The 18,227-nt window shown below is 47.5% G+C and overlaps 1 protein-coding gene across 1 annotated transcript; it reads left to right on the top strand.

Moving 5' to 3' along the window:
- The first annotated feature begins 7,085 nt into the window (after positions 1-7,085).
- SLC25A42 (solute carrier family 25, member 42) lies at positions 7,086-14,369 on the top strand. The gene is made up of 7 exons (XM_009887848.1): positions 7,086-7,207; positions 8,323-8,434; positions 10,741-10,766; positions 11,596-11,762; positions 12,396-12,512; positions 13,007-13,158; positions 13,954-14,369. The coding sequence occupies exons 1-7, from the start codon at positions 7,124-7,126 to the stop codon at positions 14,277-14,279; spliced, it is 984 nt and encodes a 327-aa protein (XP_009886150.1). The 5' UTR covers positions 7,086-7,123; the 3' UTR covers positions 14,280-14,369.
- The last annotated feature ends 3,858 nt before the right edge of the window (positions 14,370-18,227 follow it).

The following is an 18,227-nucleotide window of genomic DNA, read 5'->3' as shown; positions in this document are numbered from 1 at the left end:
CTCTCTGGCCCCGATGATTGCTTCAGGCGGGGGAATTTTAGCTCTTGATAGCACAGCGGTATGGGTCAGGAGCTGCAATAATTTCTTTTTGTTTGACCTGTAGCTGGTACACTGACTTAGGCAGTCCCCACTGTGAGCGCGTGTTTCAGGTATATCTGCTGTGTTAAACTTTGCTTCGAGAGGTTAAATAAAACGTAAGGTGAGCACGAACGCAGCCTTGAGTGTGTGGTTACCTGGTGAAGCAGATGGGCTTGGTACAGGTCAGACAGGTTTGCCGTTAGAAAACAGCTCAGGAACCAGGAATGACTTTCTTCTAGTAACTTTGCTGCTGGCTGTAGGAAGATGCATTCAGGTTTTTACCATCCTTACGTGAAACTGGTAGCAGTCCTTCACCCTGCAGTGCTGTTCTCCGTTTTCCAGGTGATAATAAGTATTCCTGGCAGCTGCCTTAGGAAGGGAGATTACTTTTTGTGTCGTATGGAAAGGTGAACCAAAATGCAAACAGCTTGCTGGAGGTCGGGAAATAAATGAGGGTCGGAGGAGTTCTTTTTTCTCTAGTTGTGCTTTAAACGGTCAGTTAATGATGAAGGTGTGTCTGTGTCATGCGTTAGTGCTAGAAGGCCCCAGTTACCCTAAGGTAATCAAACTTAATTGAAATTTGCAATGCTTTGGCTGAGCAGAGTTGATGCTTAACTTTGCATCAGTTTTTGTAGGATTTGGAGCGAGTACGGCAGACAGTGGGGTGGGCAACTCGCCGCCGGGCATGACTGCGTACGGTCAGCGTGGAAAGTGTTGCCGTTAGGAAACGACACCCCCTTGGCACGCGCGTGGGTCGTTCTGCTTAATGATGGAAGGTTTTAGTTCTTTATTTTTCCTTTTTTTTCGTAGGCAATTTAAACTGCTGGGGTTTCAGAGCAGAGATTGTCATTATCCGTTATTGTGTTGAAATAGTTCCTGGCAAAGATTGCTCGTGTGTTGACTGGGGGTTGCTTGTGTTCCAAATAATCTGTTTGAACTCAGAAACTTCATCTCTGCTGGGATCTGACACTTTGGGACTTCGTGTGTGCCTGGGGTGACCTTCAGGTGACTATATCTGGGATCCACTGATGGGCAAGCGCGTATTTGTGTGGGCCTGCAGGAGGTCTGCTGACCGAGGGGTCACGTATGATATTTTATTGTCATTTCTTTATGATATTACCCTTGAGAAATCATTTTGGAGAGGAGTATTCAAGCTGGGAGGATGCTTGGGGTTTTGTGTGTGTGGTTGTGTGTTTTTCTGCCTTGTGCTCCTGGCGGGAGGCGATCGCTGTCTGACAAACGGAGCGGGTTCAGCGGAGGCCCCTCTCGCCCTGTCCCCTGTGTCAGCGCTCCGTTCCCCCGGGGATAAAGCTGTTCTCTGTCTTGCAGATAAGAACCGGTCTTCAGTTTTTGGCTGTGGGAAGCGGAGTTGAGGTGTTCCCAGCAACAGTCTCCTTTTAGCAACTGAAGAATGAAGCGCTCTTTCTTCTTGCCAAGATTTTCTCTGTTGTGTGGCTCATGCCTTCCTTCCAAGCTGAGCTCAAAACGCGAGTCTCTTGGGCTCCTCAATAATACAGCTAGCTGGCTTTGCTAGCAGAGGTTTAGATTTAACCGTTTCTTGGGGTTCAGCAACCGGCTGCGTTCAAGTTGGATAATCTAAAACCACGCAAAGAATTCCTATCTTTATCCTCAGTTTTATTGGCAGACGTGAGTTGTGTCTGGCTGAGGGAGGCAGGAGGAGCATTTCTTCTGTACTTTGGAGTTAAGAAAGCGTGTAAAAAAAATTAAACTCTTCCAGATATTGTAATTTAGTGAGTCTTTTGGTCAATGATTCTTTTAAAATCCTGCTAACGGTTTCTGTACAGACCTTTAAAGGAAGAAATGCAACGGACTATTCATAGCTAATGTTTTGGGATGGGATTTGTATGCAGCTGAAAGATGAATGTGACTGAAGAGAGCTGAGTCTGCAGGGCATATCTGGGCTTGATTTTTAATGGCTTAATCAAACTGGAAGGCAAAGATGGACATCAAGGGGCCATCTAGTTATAGTTCATCCCCCTGTTCGGAGCGTTTCAGCCCTTTTTTCTGCGATGCTTTTGCTCCAAGGGTGAATTTAAGGCTGCAGTAATCTCAGCTCTTACCACATCTCTCTCTCTCTGTCAGGCTCAATTGCACGGTTTAACAATCGAAGGAAACCTAATTGAGCAACTTCCCTGGGTGCTGTTTAACTTCAGCCTGCCCAGGAAAACGCGTGGAAATTTCTGCAGGAACTCTCTTGGTTTTCTTTTTTCTTTTTTTTCTAATTTAATTATATGCTTTCGTTAGTGATGTTAATGAAGTAATTAAAAAAAAAAAAAAATTAGGCATGGGGTAGCTGTTGAGTAACGAGGGAAGCTGGCAGGTCTGGATGGAGTTATCCAGGTGACTTCACCTGAATGAAATTGAAATTCTGCCCCAGAGGTGAACTGTGACTTGATCCAAGTTCGTGTGACAGCAGTGTCGGAGCTGTACCTGCGGTAGGTGCGGAGACAACTCCCAATTATTGAATAAAAGTCTTCTAAGCTTCTGTATGAGCCTTGTTTTGTCTCTTCAGTTTTGATAATGATTAGAGGGAAGCGGATAGCAGGACTAAGTGTCTTCTGTCTGTCTTATGGACACAGTGCATTTTGTGGGCATCAAGTCACAGCAGCTTTTCCCTGCTGGAACGGTGTGGGTTCACCATTACCAGTCAGGCGCTCCCCAGTCCGGGGCTCTCAACTGCTTTTGTAATTAGTGCTGCAGTTGTCCGAGGAAAAAGCAAACATTCCTTAGCAAATAGCTGCCGTCGGATCCAGATAGCTGACGGCGCTGTTTGCTTTGCAGTGTATCTGCTGTTCTTGCGGGATAGGTGATGTTCTTTCAGGAATCTTTGTGTTTTGCGACGGGTCTAAATTCCACCGGAGAATATCAGACAAACATGTTTTTTTCAGCAATGACACGTTGCAAGCCGGGCTCTGGGCCGGCTGCCCGGGCTTCTCCTGTTCTCCCACTACGTAGTGATGTGACAACTGTCATGACTTGGTCTGCTTTTGTGGTTAAGGTATTTTTCTATTAACAGGTAGTTTCGGGTCTGCCCAGGTGTTGGCAGAATGGGAGCGGTTGGGGTGTCGGTGAAGCCTGGCGAGGATGGGCAGTGCGGTTTCTGCCTCCCTCAGCTCTTGAGTTTTGGGCAAACCCCAGTTCTCCTCCTTCCTGCTGCTCCTGGAGGTGGGTGGTGTTGGTCTGCCGCAGGAAAGCCTGCACCGCGCGTAGCTGGCAAAATCCGTAAAGGAGGAATTTCAGACTGGTCGTGCCATAATGATGTGAAGCCAAACTTGTAAATAAGGTTTAATTCTGAAATACGGAACTGTGTAATAATCTGCAAGCCTTTACTTTAGCCATGTGATTTTAATTGTCCACACCCTAACTGGAGAATTCCTGCTTGTTTCTTAGTTGTGATGCTCATCTCTGAAACTCATTGGCTCTTCTGCTGAGGAACTCGTTATCTTAAGACTCTGTAATTTAAAGTATGTTCAAATGAAACAGCTGAGATACAGCATCGCGATGGGATTCACAAGTGGCTTGGACAGCCAGAGCTGTTTTTTCTCTGAACCCCCTCCCCGCTTTGGGCAATGAACTGGCACCTGCCTGGAAGGCATTCTTCCTTGTAGGTCGCTTTTATCATCGGAATAACTCGATTCTGTCTCGCCTGTCCTTTTAATCAAAATCACCACCAAGAAAAGCAGAATGTCTAAGTTGTCAGAGAGTCGATTTGACAGCTTGATTGAACTTGCTCAGGTATTCATTAAGTGCCGCTCGAGAGAACCGGGAGGATGGAAAGGAAAGACTAACAATGCTCTGGTTTTTAATGTGCAGAGCATATTCCGTGCGTCTCCCGGTATGCCGGGAATGGAACTTGTTTGTGCAATTGCTAGAACACGGGCAGGATACCTAGAAAGAGTCCCAGGGCTCAGAGGACCGTCACAAACATGACCGTTGCAGCCAAGTTCATCAGTTTGAGGTGCCGCTGCCAGAAACGAGGGGCCTGAGCCGCCCCGTTTCGCCGCTTGGTAAATCGGCTTTAACGTGTGGCTGAGTTACGGGCAGTGTTTTCTGATGGAGTTGAAACTGGATACCGGAGTAAGTGCTCTGTCCTTTCAATAAACTGTCGTGGGTTTTGTTGTAAAAGCACAGCGTATGTTACTCATTAAACCTCTTTAACTTTTGAACTCGCCTTCACCAGCAATTTTGCTTTCTGATTATATACTCTCTTAGGGGAACGGTTTGCTCTACAGCATGTGGTGCTGAGCAGTCTGGATCCAGATGTGTGACAAGGATGCGCATAACTGCAATATAAATAACACAGAAGTGTGTTATAAAAAAAAAAATAAATAAATCTAATCCGCAGCTATTTTTTCTCTTGTTTCCTGTGGCTTTGTAAACGTAAGTAATGACTGTGTACGGGGTTATACAAAATACGAGGATTTAAAAAATACCCAGCTGCTCCATGTTGGGTTTCAGTGGATTACTTAATGAGGGAGTCGGATTGCTGTATATGCAAAATAATGTCTGGCTTCTGACGGCCGGGTGCTACAAATTCACGCGGAAACTTTAAAACAAAGCTTTGTTCTCTGTGGCTCCGATGTGCGTTATTGGCCGTAATAGCCAGAATTCACTTAATAACTCGCCGACATCAGAATCCAGCCCGACTCCAAAATAAACGAAAGCTGCATTGCTTTGCAGAGAGCAAATGTGAACAAAAATAATAACTGCTATTTTTACATTTGAACCTCTGCAAGCGTAGGGCCTATATTTATATAGAGCATGTGGGCAGTTTTAATGCGTAAAATTGAGCATATAGACAGGTGATTGTAAGATCAGGGCATTGGGCCCTAAAAATAAAAAAAGAACATCTCCGAATAGGATCAAAGAGAATATTGAGTAAATGGATATCATCTTTGTCCATGGACATGTTCTAAAATACGTCCAGGCTTAATAGCATCGGTTTAGTTTTGAAAATTTCCTTTTAGTCATCTCTTTCTCAATCATCTTTCAAAATAAAGTTGCGTATTGCATTCCTAAGCTCTTTAGCATGATTTCTATTTTTGTGGGCTTATTTTTGGTAGAGATGAATCTGATGTTGTGACCTACATGTCTTTGAGATAGCTAGGGATAATAGCTCTACCTGTGATTTCTTTCAGGCTGTTGCTGAAAGGCGTTGTTTTACAGTACATTTTCCAGGTACATGAGATAAGAAGGAAGTAACTATGGGGAGTAATTAGAAATAATCAACAGTCTGTGATCTTCAAAGTAATTTAATGAAATGCTCTGCTCGTAGTGTTATGAATCATCTTTGGTCTTGATCCGTACGGGAGCTGTTGTGCGCGTGGTCTGATGTGACCGAGCTTCGCGATAGAACTTTTCCAGTGCAAATGTTGATGCTGTTTGGGTCGTGCTTTGGACTCTCAGATGTTATCTTTCATTAAGATTTTGAGTTATCGCTCTCTGAGCAACATCCTGCAATCTCCTCTTTCCGAAAACACCCTCAGGAGCTGTAAACTCATTGATACGCATCTTCCCAAAGCTCTAGGAAGCAATGTCTGGCATTAAGGATACCCGGGTGTGTTCGTCCTCCCTTGGACTGAGCGCGCGGGTCATGCGTAGCTTCGTCATCCCAAACTGGTCATGCAGGAATACAGACAAGGCTGATCTGTCTCCGGCTTTGCGTTAATGTCTCTGCTGCAACCAAGGGGTTTTGAAAGTGAAGTCTGGCACTAATTTATGAGAGCGATGCGGGGGGAAAAAAATAGGTCAGCAAGTATGAAAGGTGCTGACAAGCATATAATATCTAGAGATTGTTAAAAAGGGGAAAAAAAAATAGTCTTAAGACAGCCGTTCAAAGTAAGCAAGCTGTTGTGCCTGAGGTTTCCTGGGCATTGGAGCGGGGCAGAGGTGAAGTGACTTGCTGGAGGACACGTGAGACAGCTGTGGCAGAACGGGGGAGCAATTTGGGAATTCAGATTTCCTAACGCCACGTTGCTTGAAAGGAAGGGAACGGAATGGCAACGCGGCTCTGCGAGTGCTTGGTGCTTAGAAAACGGACCTTTGTCGTCACACGCTCCATTTGTGAATAGGTTCAGAACTTGGAGCGGCCGCCTTTCTGCGCTAAGTCAAGTTTTTCAAACTTTGGCTCTTTAATTTCTGCACGTTTAAGGCTGAAAAAGATTGCATTGTAAAAAGCAGAAATATTAGAAGTTAGTTGCTAAAGCGATAGCTTCTATTTAAAGCGTTACCTCTGCATTTACGCTCCGCAGCTGAGGTTAGACTGACCTTGCCTTCCTTGAGGCAAGCGAGAGCATGTATCGCGGCAAGAAACATCTGTGCAAAGCGCCCTGATCCGCTGGCTACAAGCACGTGTGCGCTGCGAGTGTGAAGAAAGGGAGTTCTGCAGTCACTGATGTGTTGCTCTCCGTCAAATAGCTAGCGTCATCAAAATAGCCTTTCTGGCACGTGTGAGGCATTGGATCTGTCTCTTTCCTAAAATAACCTCCAATTGCTTATGGCAGGCTTTCGGAACTTACTGCTCTGACTATTTTTTCCATTTTGCGGGGCCGGGTTTTAAATTTCTGTATGCCGTCTCCAATATCTGGATGCTCAGCAGTCAGGCTTGAGTAGCAACCAAAATCCTCACTGTAAGCGATGGAAAAGGACAGAGCAGGTTCTGACTCTTCTTTCTAGAAACTATGGATGTTTTGCGGTTGTAACTTGCAGCTGAGTCCCTTGTGGGCTGAAAAGAGTGAGTATGATTGATGACGTGGTTTTTACGTAGCACCAAAGTACCCCCACACACATACGCTTGCACCTTAAAGGGAGGAAATGGCAGTAGAATCCTGGAGATGCCCCTCAGCTGGGAGCTTGGGATGGGGTTTTCGTACTGAAAATGGCCCTCAAAATAAGTCGCTCTTCCTTTCTGTACGAGTTTTCTTTATTACCTGTGTATTTCCTGCTTTTGACACTAATTCTTGCTTTGTTCTTGTTTTCAATTTAGGAGCCGTAGCTCTTCTGCCCACTTGTAAGTGCAACTGGTATGGGTAATGGTGTGAGAGAAGGTCAAGTGGATTTCGAACGGCAGGATGCGGAGCCAGTTACGTCAACCCATCTCCCGTCAGAGGTGAGAGCAGATTGTTGGGTGTATGCAGTGGGTTTGAGAGAAGAGCTGCATGGCTACTCTGGAAAGTAAACAGCTCAAAGGGATTACGGCTGTGGAGTCCTGAAAGAGCTGCAGCGTACGTGCGAGCCACATAACGTGGAGCTTTTGGTTTCTCTGCGGGGAGCCGAGCGGTTCCAGCCCTCTGGGAAGAGGCTGGGCATCGCTCGGGCTGACAGGCAGGCAGGGCTGCGTTCCCTGGTCAAGGTTACGTCTTGTTATGTCTCCAGTGGCAGAGCTGGGAAGAGAGCCATAACTCTTGGTTTCCCTGCTCTTGCTGCTCTTACGAGACTCCTGCTAGAAACACTGGAAGAGGCGCTGAACCTTGGTCTGATTTAGACCAAAACTCAGGCTGAAGTTCACACAGTGCTGCCTTTGCATGGCTGCCCTTGCGTTTAGCCCCGGACAGGCAAAGACTGGAATGGAAAATTGAACGGAACCACGTATTTCGGTAATAAAAATTAACTTTTTAGCTGGGAAACATTCTGAAGAAAGAAAAATGTTAACTCCCCTTCTCCATGAAAACGCAAAACACGTCAAAAGTTAACATTCTTAAGCCTTGTCTTGACTTGTCTTCCAGTCCGTAACCTTCACGGTGTTAGATTTCAAGTCATTTACTTGCTTTCTGCCCATGTGTTACGAGAAGATAGCTGCTTTATAAATATGAGCTGTGGCAGGAATGTCAATAACAAAACCACTTCCATTCCATTTATCATAGTAGGAAACCTGTCTTGTTTTATTCTTAGGATCTTGGGAACAGTGTGGAAATAGGGCTTGGGTGACACTGGAAGAGCAAGAAAGCAACTTGCCTTCTGTACGTGGCTAAATCATGGGGAGGCAGTGGCTTAGCTTTTAGAAGTCTTAATAGAGAGAAAACAGTACGTGTAAGAGGTGGCAGATCTTGGAACTTTGCATCTTGGCAGACGAGTGTAATCTTTGTTCTTCAGGATCTGACCAGGAATTTATTGTGCTTGAAATTTTGAATTTTGACCCAAGTCCTTGAGAGGGGGTAAATTCTGCAGCAAAGGTAAAACATTACCCCTGTTGCTTAGGACTGAGTGCGTCATGCTTTGTTCCAGGATAACCAGGAGAAAAAGAAAGTACTCAACTCCCTGATGTCTGGCGCATTGGCTGGTGCTGTTGCTAAAACTGCAGTAGCTCCACTGGATAGGACAAAAATCATGTTTCAAGGTGAGTCCAGTTGGCTTTTGCGAAATACTCTTACTTTATCGTTAGCAGAATCCAAAGCAGCTCCTCTGATCTGCTCGGCCAGCCTGTTCCCCAGTGCTTTGCCCTCCTCCGGTCCGCAGAGACCTGGCAGGATGCAGACAGAACGGTGACGTTACCACAATGAATCGAGTCTAAAAACCTATTGTTTGGTTGTTGGTAGGATTATTGCAGGTGTCAATCAGCTGTGCATCTGGCCCCTACTGTTGGAGCCGAGTCCCGTGGTAGTCAGCAGGAGTTTTGCTATTTCAGTGTAACGCGGATGCACGTATTGCTGGTGAGAGACAATGCCTGTGGCTGAGGAACGTCGGCTCTGCCACGTGTATTCTGGGACATAAGGCAGAGTTTTGGAGCGCAGAGTAAATAACCACTGCAAAGGCAGCGCTTGAGGGGGGGGTCGGTAACACTCCGGATTCCTGTGTCTGTTCAGTTTGGAGAAATAAGGTGGGGAGGGGAAAGGAGAGCCACAGAGGGATGTGGTGACACTGGAGAGAGGTAATAGAGCTGTTTGAGTTTCTGGCTAAAGGCTGGGTGCCAGGCCGTGCCTGCTCGCACGGAGGCAGGCTTTTCCGCTAAGAGATGCGTGGTGTTGCAGCTGAATTGTTTTGGTTCGAGTTGAAGTTACCGATGAAAAGTACGGCGAGAGGCGTCGGAGCTGGCGTACCCCGCTTTGTGCTACGGAGCCCTTTTTGGAGCCTGGAAAGTGCGTAGCTGGAAATGAAATTCAGCTAGTTGGAACCGAAAATTCTCGCATGGTTGGTGGGATTTGGGACTCGGCCCCATCACGGGCTCTGTTCGGTTCCCCTGTGTCAGCGCAGGAGCTGTCAGCTGCACCAGAGGGAAGAGCGCGGACAGTTAATACAGTAGACATTTGGTGAGGCCAAGAATTTTAAATCTGGTTGACATCCCAGATTAAATGAATTGGGTGGGTTTAATCTAATCCCTGGATGAGATTTAATTTTGAATTGACTTTCATTTGAGGTGATTTTCGTTCTCAACGTAGCAGGGGCCGAGGTCTGGTGGGCTGGCCGCGGGCTGCCACGGCATCTGCGCAGCGGTGCGTACGTGCTGTGCTTCCCCACCAGAACAAACGCGGTAGTTCATCTGAGGTTGGAAATGTCAGGATCAGGGGTGAGATGGAAACGGCAGAACTGGGGTGAGGCAACAGCTGTCTGTATAAATCACCGTTAATTTGTACAGCCTTACGTTTATAAAAAGACCTGTTTGGTTTGGCCCATTAAACTCGCTGTAAAGGATATGATTAAAGCTTGCCTGTTCTGACCAGTTTCTCAGTATCTAATGGATTTCTTGGTCTTTTGCTCTCCTAAAGGTTTTTACTCCGGAGCCTCTCCCTTTTCTGTGAAGAGGGAAAGCATCTTGGGGTCGCGCGAGCTAGGAAGGTTGTCCCTTGAACTAGAGACTGAACAATTTTCCTGTGGGAGAGGGGAAAAGAGCTCTTTTCCGTTGCTGAGCCAGCTGCAATTGGTTATTGAGGTGTTTTTCTTTATTTAAAAAAGAAAAGAAGAAAAAAAAAAAAAGTGTTGAATTGCATAAAGGAGCAACGTGGTGAAAATGTATTTGCATGTGATTGTTTGATACACTTGAGAGGTTACAAGTCTCAAAGGAGTTTGAAAGAAACTGCAATAGACACTTAATTGGAACCATGTTTCATTAGTGTTGCTGGTTGGGTTTTAGCCTGGGTGTCCTTCCTGCTGGAGGAGTGTTACAAAACAGAGCTGCTGTATGCCAAGTAAATCTTGCTTCCAAATGCCTTGTGTATTACATAGTTAAAGAGATGCTGTCAGTTTGAATGGATGCAAGAAGAGAAACTGAGCGTTCGTTTGAGTTTTGCTGGGATGAAACCATTCTTGCGTGGAGCTTCGCTAAACAGACCCGTTCTTTGCGGCATTCTGGCGTTAGGCTGGAACCTGCGCGTGGAAACGCTCCACTAAAATAAGTGGTCGGTGCAGTTTTGCAGTTGGGGTTTTTTTTGTTATTATTATTTATTCATTTATTTTTAGTGTTTTAAAGTAAGAAGTGTGACAGAAACTGAGCGTTTTCATAACAGTAGGTGGAAAAACAAACTTATGTGCTAAAGAGAGTTTGGGAGCGCTTACCTTTAGAAAGTCTTTGTTTATTATAAAGAATCTCTATTTTCTTTTGTATTAATTCTTTTGCTTCTATTTTTATCCCTCAGATAAAATGCCTGTATGGTTTATTTGATCCATCTAAATGTATTGCAAGGCCTAATGCTCGTTTTTTCTTTTTAGTGTCTTCAAAAAGATTTTCTGCCAAGGTGAGGTGATGTGTCTGTCTCCCGTTGACCTGAAGTGTTTGATTAATGGTAGTACTAGCCCTAACAGCATCTTTCATTTGTATTTATTTACCTTCCTTGCTTGGGTTTTATTAGCAGCACTCATAGTGAAAGAGCATAAAGGGAAAGGCTGGAAACAGTATTGTTTACAGCACTCCTTAGGGCAGCGCTCTTGTGTTTTTGTCCAGCACGGAGGGGCCTCAGTCCTCGTTCATACTCCAGGTTCTACCTGTGACGTGACAGTAAATGTTGTAGCATCACTCAGGGCTTTGTTTTATTAGACCTTTTCCTTGAGTGGCTTTCTTTCCCCCAACCACCGTTGGAATTGTTGCAGAGTATATAACAAATTTGAATCTGGGAGCTGATCGCTGTCGTGGCTTGCTGGATGTTTTGTTGTATGTGCATTGTGGCTGTTCCGCGTGTGCTGTGCTCATATGTGTCATCCAAATGTTTCTGTCTTATACTAAGAGGATTAATTTGGGTTGAGAAGCGGTTTGTGCAAACAACAATCCAGCTCTGTGCCCTGCCCTCGGAGGGGAAAATGAAGATGTCTTGAATGTAAAACTCTGTATTCCTCACTCTGGTTCTTTTTCGCTGTAATGTATCTGATTTGGTCTCCCCAGAAGATGTTTTGGTTGTCTTAGTCTGGAGTCAGGGTTGTGAGCGTAAACAGCTGCTATCAGCTTGCTGCGGTTGGGGTGGGAAGGAGGGTTTGGAGAGGTTAAGCTGTCGGGTCACCTTTTCCCCCTCTATTGTTTGGAGTCCCTCTTATCATGATCTCCCTGTCTGACCTTTGATCCGTTGCCTGCAGGAAGCCTACAGGCTGATTTATCGCACCTACCTCAATGAAGGCTTCTGGAGTCTCTGGCGGGGCAACTCAGCCACCATGGTCCGTGTCATCCCTTACGCTGCCATTCAGTTCTGTGCGCACGAAGAGTACAAGCAGCTCCTGGGGAGTTACTACGGCTTCCAGGGAAAGTAAGATGCAGCGTGGCTTTGCTCCTTGCAGAGGAGGATGGAGCAGTTTGTGGGACCATATAGATTGTAGGGAGGGAGCCCGTTTCTCGGCTTTCTGCAGGCCTGCTGAGTCCAAAGCTCTTGGTACAGAGTTGTGCCGGCCCCTCTCGTGATGGCTCTGCAGAACAGGGGGCGCGAGGGGTCTAAGCAAAGGGCTGGGCTTCTCGTCTGGCGCGGGGGAGATCTTTGTGAGAAGATGACCCAGTCTTCTAGAGGCGTGAGCAAGAAGTGGCCTAGACGTTGAGTTAGCGCTTCCCTGTGCTGAGAGTGGGCAGGCAAAACAAAGAGCTTTTCTTTGCAGGAGAAGCAACAAGACCCAGCCTTGTGCTGTTATCTGAGCCGTGCGTGTGGCCTGAGCCTCTTGCTCCTGGGCACGTACTGTCTGAGCCACCCCGAGTCAGGCTTGCTGTCCTCAACCGAGATTTTCTCGAAGGGCTGTGGCAAACCACAGCGGCTTCAACCCCCACCCACCCGACTCTTCAGTGCACAGGCAGGGAAGGGACTCGGTAGCTGATAGAATAGCCGTGCTCAAAAGCCACGTAGTGTTTCCATCTCCAGGTGATCTGTTTGGTCTCTTCTCTCACCTTACTTTAGAGCGCTGACACCCTTTCCTCGATTCATTGCTGGCTCTCTGGCAGGCACAACGGCTGCCATGTTAACCTACCCCTTGGATATGGTCCGTGCTCGAATGGCTGTCACGCCGAAGGAGATGTAAGTGCCTAACGAAAGCAAGTACAAGCACCACAAACAAACGCAGCGCTTTCTTTTAAGGTCAGATGACTTTATTCCCATTTTCTGGGTCACTTCTTGCTCAGGAGCCTTTGGTGTAATAAACCTCTTACTGCTGGGGTCTGAGCACTGATTAAATGACCGGAGCCCTGGTGAGTCCAGGGGCTGGAAGGAGATGGATACTGAAAGACCTCACTAGGAAAAACCCGCGTGGTGGTTCTTTGGGAGACCAGCTGGCACAACGCCTCCGCCAGAGATCTAACAGACAGGGTGGCGTGTTGTGGTAGGGCTGTAGGAGAGCTGGTCACCGGCTTCTCCATTTGCAGACAGGCTTCTGAAATCCCTTCTGAGCTGTTTGATGAGCTCGGAGCCGAATTAATTAATTGCTGATCCTTCAGAAAGTCCTGTTGGAAATATTACTGGTGTGGGCAGTCGCTAACCAGCGCAGATTTGGTTTTCCTGTCTCCACGTGCTAGGTACAGCAACATCGTTCATGTCTTCATCCGAATATCCCGAGAGGAAGGATTGAAAACTTTGTATAGGGGATTTACACCAACCATCCTCGGAGTGATTCCGTACGCTGGGCTTAGCTTCTTCACCTACGAGACGCTGAAGAAACTACATGCAGGTAAAGGCAACTTGGTTTGCTTTCAAATGAAACCCAAACCATTCTGTGATTCTATGCTGGAGCCCCTCTGCTGGGAGGACAGGCTGGGAGAGTTGGGGGGGTCAGCCTGGAGAAGAGAAGGCAAAAAAGGGGAGAGCTCAGAGCCCCTTCCAGTGCCTAAAGGGGCTCCAGGAGAGCTGGAGGAACGGCTTCAAACTGGAAGAGCAGAGATTCAGATGAGATATGAGGAAGAACTTCTTCCCCGTGAGGGTGGTGAGCCCCTGGGGCAGGTTGCCCCGAGAAGCTGTGGCTGCCCCATCCCTGGAGGTGTTCAAGGCCAGGTTGGACGGGGCTTGGAGCAACCTGGGCTGGTGGGAGGTGTCCCTGCCCAGGGCAGGGGGTGGGACAAGGTGATCTTCAAGGTCCCTTTCAACCTAAACCATTCTATGATTCTATGTAGGCTTTTGGCCAACTTGAGGTGTTTGAATTGAGCGGTACAAGTCCTTTTCCTGGCCTTGAAGCCAACTGCACGGTTCTGTGCTTGTAGCGGATGCCTTGTGCCTCCCTCTCTCCAACTCCAGGCCATGGAGAAGGCAAGCAGCAGAAAAGCAGTCTCTCTGCCTCCCAGAGGAGCAAGAAGGTGCAAGTCCTGGGTGCAGGAGCACTTGGTTACGTACCAAGTCAGCTAACAACCAAGTTGGGAACAAAATCTCAGGAGCTTTGGCACTCAGCACACTCTGGCTCTCAGCCCACTCGCTCTTAATCATGTGTTTATTACGAGAAGCTTTCTACACTCTGCTACTTTCTCTTTCCCAGATCACAGTGGGAAATCGCAGCCATCCCCTCCGGAGCGGCTTTTGTTTGGTGCCTGTGCCGGCTTGATTGGCCAGTCAGCTTCTTACCCCCTGGATGTGGTTCGCCGACGCATGCAGACGGCGGGGGTTATGGGACACACGTACAGTTCCATCCTTCTCACCATGCAGGAGATTATAAGAGAAGAGGGACTAATCCGTGGCTTGTACAAAGGACTCAGCATGAACTGGGTCAAAGGTCCAATTGCAGTGGGAATAAGCTTCACAACCTTTGACCTGACGCAGATCCTTCTCCGTAAATTACAGCACAGCACTAATGTTGAAAGGTAGTAGCTTAATCCCCACAGCCCTTGCTGGGGAAGAGTACAACACGTGTAGAAAGAGCAATGCTAGCGTTCCCTCACTTTGTACGTGCTCTCCTGCAGCTGAGAACTTACCTTTCTTGTTTGATTGTTTTTTTTCCCTGTTGTTGGATTTTTTTCCTGTTTAATGAGCCTCTGAGTTATTTGGAAACCTCGACCTGAAACTAACCCTCTCCTAAACAAAATTCTTCTTACAATTCTGCAGAACTGAGTCCTCTAAAGTAGCTGCCTCACCCTTCTCTTTTACTCTTGGATACCGGGAGCGGAGCTTCTCAAACAAACGTGTGCTGCTGCCGGCTCCTCACCTGGTCTCTGTGGGCAGATGAAGCGGTGGATGATGAGAGAGAGGACTCGGTGCTGTCGGAATGAACCCCTGGATCTGGGAAGTGACTGCTGCTCCTGGTAGGCAGCTCTTCGTTACTGAGCACGCGTTAGCTGGAGGCAGTCTGCCAAGTGCAATATTCCAGTTAGTCTGTAGGGAATTCCAGATCCCTCTGACCTGTAAGCGTCGGTCTCCATAAACCAGGACGCAACAGGATTTAACAGGTCCGGGTCACTTCTCTTGGTCTGGAAGCTGAACGTGAGCTCCGGCTGGAAATGCTGCCGTTTTCCAAATCTTTTTCTCATTTCTGGGTTGAGTTGCGTAAAATATCCCCTGCTTGCTGTGTCCCTCTGAGATTACCAAAGACTGGAGAGAGCAGGGGAGGAAAGTCCTGAGCGGTTCTGTAAATCGAAATGCTCGTGTTTGTTGTCAGTGTTGTTGAGAGGGGCTGTGCCTGGATTCACAAACTGGATTGAGTCGAACTGCAGTAGCGCTTTCGGGCCACCCAAACCCCTTCCCTTGTTGTCGCGGTCTTAAAGGCAGCGATCGCTGGGGGGTTTGGCACACTGTAGCGTAGACACACTAGGAAAGGAAGTGTTACGTACTTAAAATGTAAGCAGTTTTACCCTTCAGTATTATTGTTGCCGCTTTATGCACGATGCCAGAACAAACATCTCGAAGACACCCGGGTGATTCTGCTATCCCAAAAGGCTGCTGGCGCCCGGTGGATGCAGCATCGTGGCTGGCTCAAGCTGCTGGCGCCGCTTCTGAACATCCTTGTTGTCTTTTGGTGCCTGCTGTGTAGGTCGTGTCACCTCTCTTCGTTAGTCCACATCGAAACCCACTTGATTTTATTCCTACAGTTCTTCTGGACCAACTGGGTCCGTGGGAGAACGGGCTTTGCAGCCAGTATTGACCCTTCAGAAATTACATATAGTGCCAATCGTTGCCGGTTGCGATTTGAAAATGAACGGTGAAGTACGTTGCGGAGTTTCTGTTTCAAATCCGAGTTCAGGGAAATGGAGATTTGGGAGTGGTTTTGTTTTATGTTCCATTCCTATATTAAATTTGGAGTGCAAGAGAGGTCAGAGCGAACTTTAGACTTCTCTGAGAATCAGATTACATAAGCCAAGATTCAAAATCCCTCTCCAGCTGATACAGTCCGCAATATATAAAATAAAAATAAGGCGTAAGTTAAAAGCTGTCCTTTTCTGGTGTATGTTAGCTGTTGTAGTTTGAGCCTTGTGCCACGGCTTTGTTAATGGGAGTGGAGGTAATTGCACAATTGGTAGAAATAGCTTTCTCCTTTCTTTTGTCTTTGCACTTGTTCTTTGGAGCGGAACTCGTTCCTCAAGCCAAATATTTCCCCAGGAATTGAGCACCTACACTTCCATTTTGTGGACGTGGCGGAGAGACAGCATACTGAAGCATTAGCGTGCGTGTCGTTCCCAGAACGCGTGGGATCCATCGTACTTCAATGGTTGTGCATGGGCGAGGTATTCACCTCTGTAACTTCTGCCTCCAAGCCCACAAACCGTGATTTCCGTTGCGAAACTTGACTGCAGTCACTGATTTACCTTGTAATTAAAGAAATGTTAGGTGGTGGTGTTTTCAGAGTCCTTAGAGATGATAGCCGTGAATTCTGTGTGCGTTTTGCTCCCAGCGCTAATGGAAGATGATCAGCTGCTCGCTTTGTTTGAGTGAAATTTTGTTTGGTCCTTTGCAAGAGCTCGGATTTCTTTTCTCCAATGGAGAAGCCGATTACTTCTGCTCTTGTCTTTATCTTGTCCGGCCCAGTGAGGGAATACTCCTACCACAAAAGTGAGGTTCCAGCCCAGCGAGTGAGTATGTCAGCAGTTGGCTGTGTGTCTGTCGGTGTGTACAATCCATGCCAAGTCCTCTCTCGGCTTGGAGGCCTCCAGTTCAAGGCACGGTCCTTTCTGCGCAGCCGATGGGCGCAAGATGAAGCCGAGGGGCAGCTGAACTGTGGCATCCAAGTTAGAGCGGGCTCCTTCGCTCCGCGGTACGGTAGGTCGTCTCGGAGGCAAGCGCAGCAGACCTTGTCTTATGAGATGTTGAGCATCACTGAACCCCTATGGCAGCAGAGGTGGCTTAATTCCTCCTGGGTCCTGGCTGAGAAAGGATTTACGCTGGATGACTAGCCTCTTGTCTGGGACTGAATGGGAGGACAGATCTGCACAGGGCACCTTCCGCCACGTCAGGAGTGCGGCTAGTATATTAAAGGAAGGGGAAGCCCGGGGAGGAGGAAGGTTCTGCCTGGCTGACCCCGGCGTCGCCCACCTCGCAGCCAAAACGCGGTTCATCTACAGCCCGGGCACTCTGTGCTGAGAAACAGGACCTGAAGCACAGCCGGGCTTGGGAGCGTTGGGCTCGGATAAGTTGGTCCGTAATTAGCAGCTGCACCTGATTTTAATTCAGTGGAATTTTAGCCAAACGCATTCTTCCAAGTTTTGCAGGCTGAGTGTTTGTTCAGAGACGGATCTTTGAATTCAGTCTGTAATGGTTTTGGTGCTTTTGTTTCTTGGGCAAAAGTGGTCAGAGAGAGTGTGTGTTACTGCTTCGGGTTGGTTTAAATAGCTTTTTTTTTTTTCTTCTTCATTTTTCTTCTCCAATTTGAATGTAGAAAAGGAGAAACAGAGTGTTCTCTTCCCTTCTCTTAATCCTTGCATGAATTGAGACATGTTCCAGATCTCTCTGCTGCCTGGAATGAGTGCCTGAGGAGTTTTGGGCACGCTGATTCGGAACGGGAGGGTGCCTGTGTGCTGGCCAAGGAGGTCTGTTGCCTTTAGCTCTGAGAAAGGAGACAAGTCTAACAGGAATATTCTCTACTCCTTCTTTTCTTTAGAACTTCTTTACTACCCCAAATTCCCCAGTTTTTTCATCTTATTCTCAAATTCCTTGCTTGGATTTTCAAGTCATGTTTCTCGTTGTTCCTTAACATGGTACCGCCAAATCTTAATTTCTGCTTTTTTTTTTTTTTCGGTCTTGCCTGCTCTCCCTCCCTCCTCCTGCACCTTCAGCCCCGCACTAGCACTTCCAGAAAATCAGGTCCAATGAAACGCATCCAAAATGACAAAACTGCAGTTTTGATAGCGATGCCCAAACAGCCCAACTACGGCTTCCCACGCACCGGCAGGGATGCTGGGAGGGGGGTGAGAACTTAAAGGCACTGGATGGTGGGGCAGAAGGGTTGGGGTTGGGTTTTTTTTTTTTTGGAAAGGTTCTTGAACTACTTGTCCAACCGAGCGCCTTTGCTTCTTCTAACGCCTTTCCCTCCCAAGCTGTGAAATGCTGCTGCTACTTGTCCTTTCCTCTTTCGGTACCTCCCTGCGATGCCCATTTGCTCCTTGGACGTGGCTCGGGGAGAGCTTGTCCCTCCGGCAGGCTCGAGGGTCAGTTAGGGAGCTCGATTATGTGAGAGGTGGGATCTGAACGGGCTTCTTGCCAACCCCCTTTTGCCCTGCGTGCCCCCCTGCAGACCTCTGCCGGTTCCCTGGGAAGGCAGAGCCGCCGAAGAGCTGGCTGGAGGTTGGCAGGGTCGCGGTGGAAGGATCAGGAGAGGAGTCGCAGCCT

Source organism: Charadrius vociferus, unplaced genomic scaffold (genome assembly GCF_000708025.1).
Source record: "Charadrius vociferus isolate BGI_N301 unplaced genomic scaffold, ASM70802v2 scaffold1506, whole genome shotgun sequence".
NCBI classification, from domain to species: domain Eukaryota; kingdom Metazoa; phylum Chordata; class Aves; order Charadriiformes; family Charadriidae; genus Charadrius; species Charadrius vociferus.
Note: the sequence above shows the minus strand (reverse complement) of the source record. Positions and strands in the feature narration are given on the sequence as shown.

Bases quoted from the DNA above. Each gene is read 5' to 3' on its own strand.
- SLC25A42 (XM_009887848.1), top strand. From the start codon at position 7,124: ATGGGTAATGGTGTGAGAGAAGGTCAAGTGGATTTCGAACGGCAGGAT. The intron at 10,767-11,595 runs GTGAGGTGATGT...CGTTGCCTGCAG, and splicing joins CAAAAAGATTTTCTGCCAAG to GAAGCCTACAGGCTGATTTA. The intron at 13,159-13,953 runs GTAAAGGCAACT...TCTCTTTCCCAG, and splicing joins GCTGAAGAAACTACATGCAG to ATCACAGTGGGAAATCGCAG.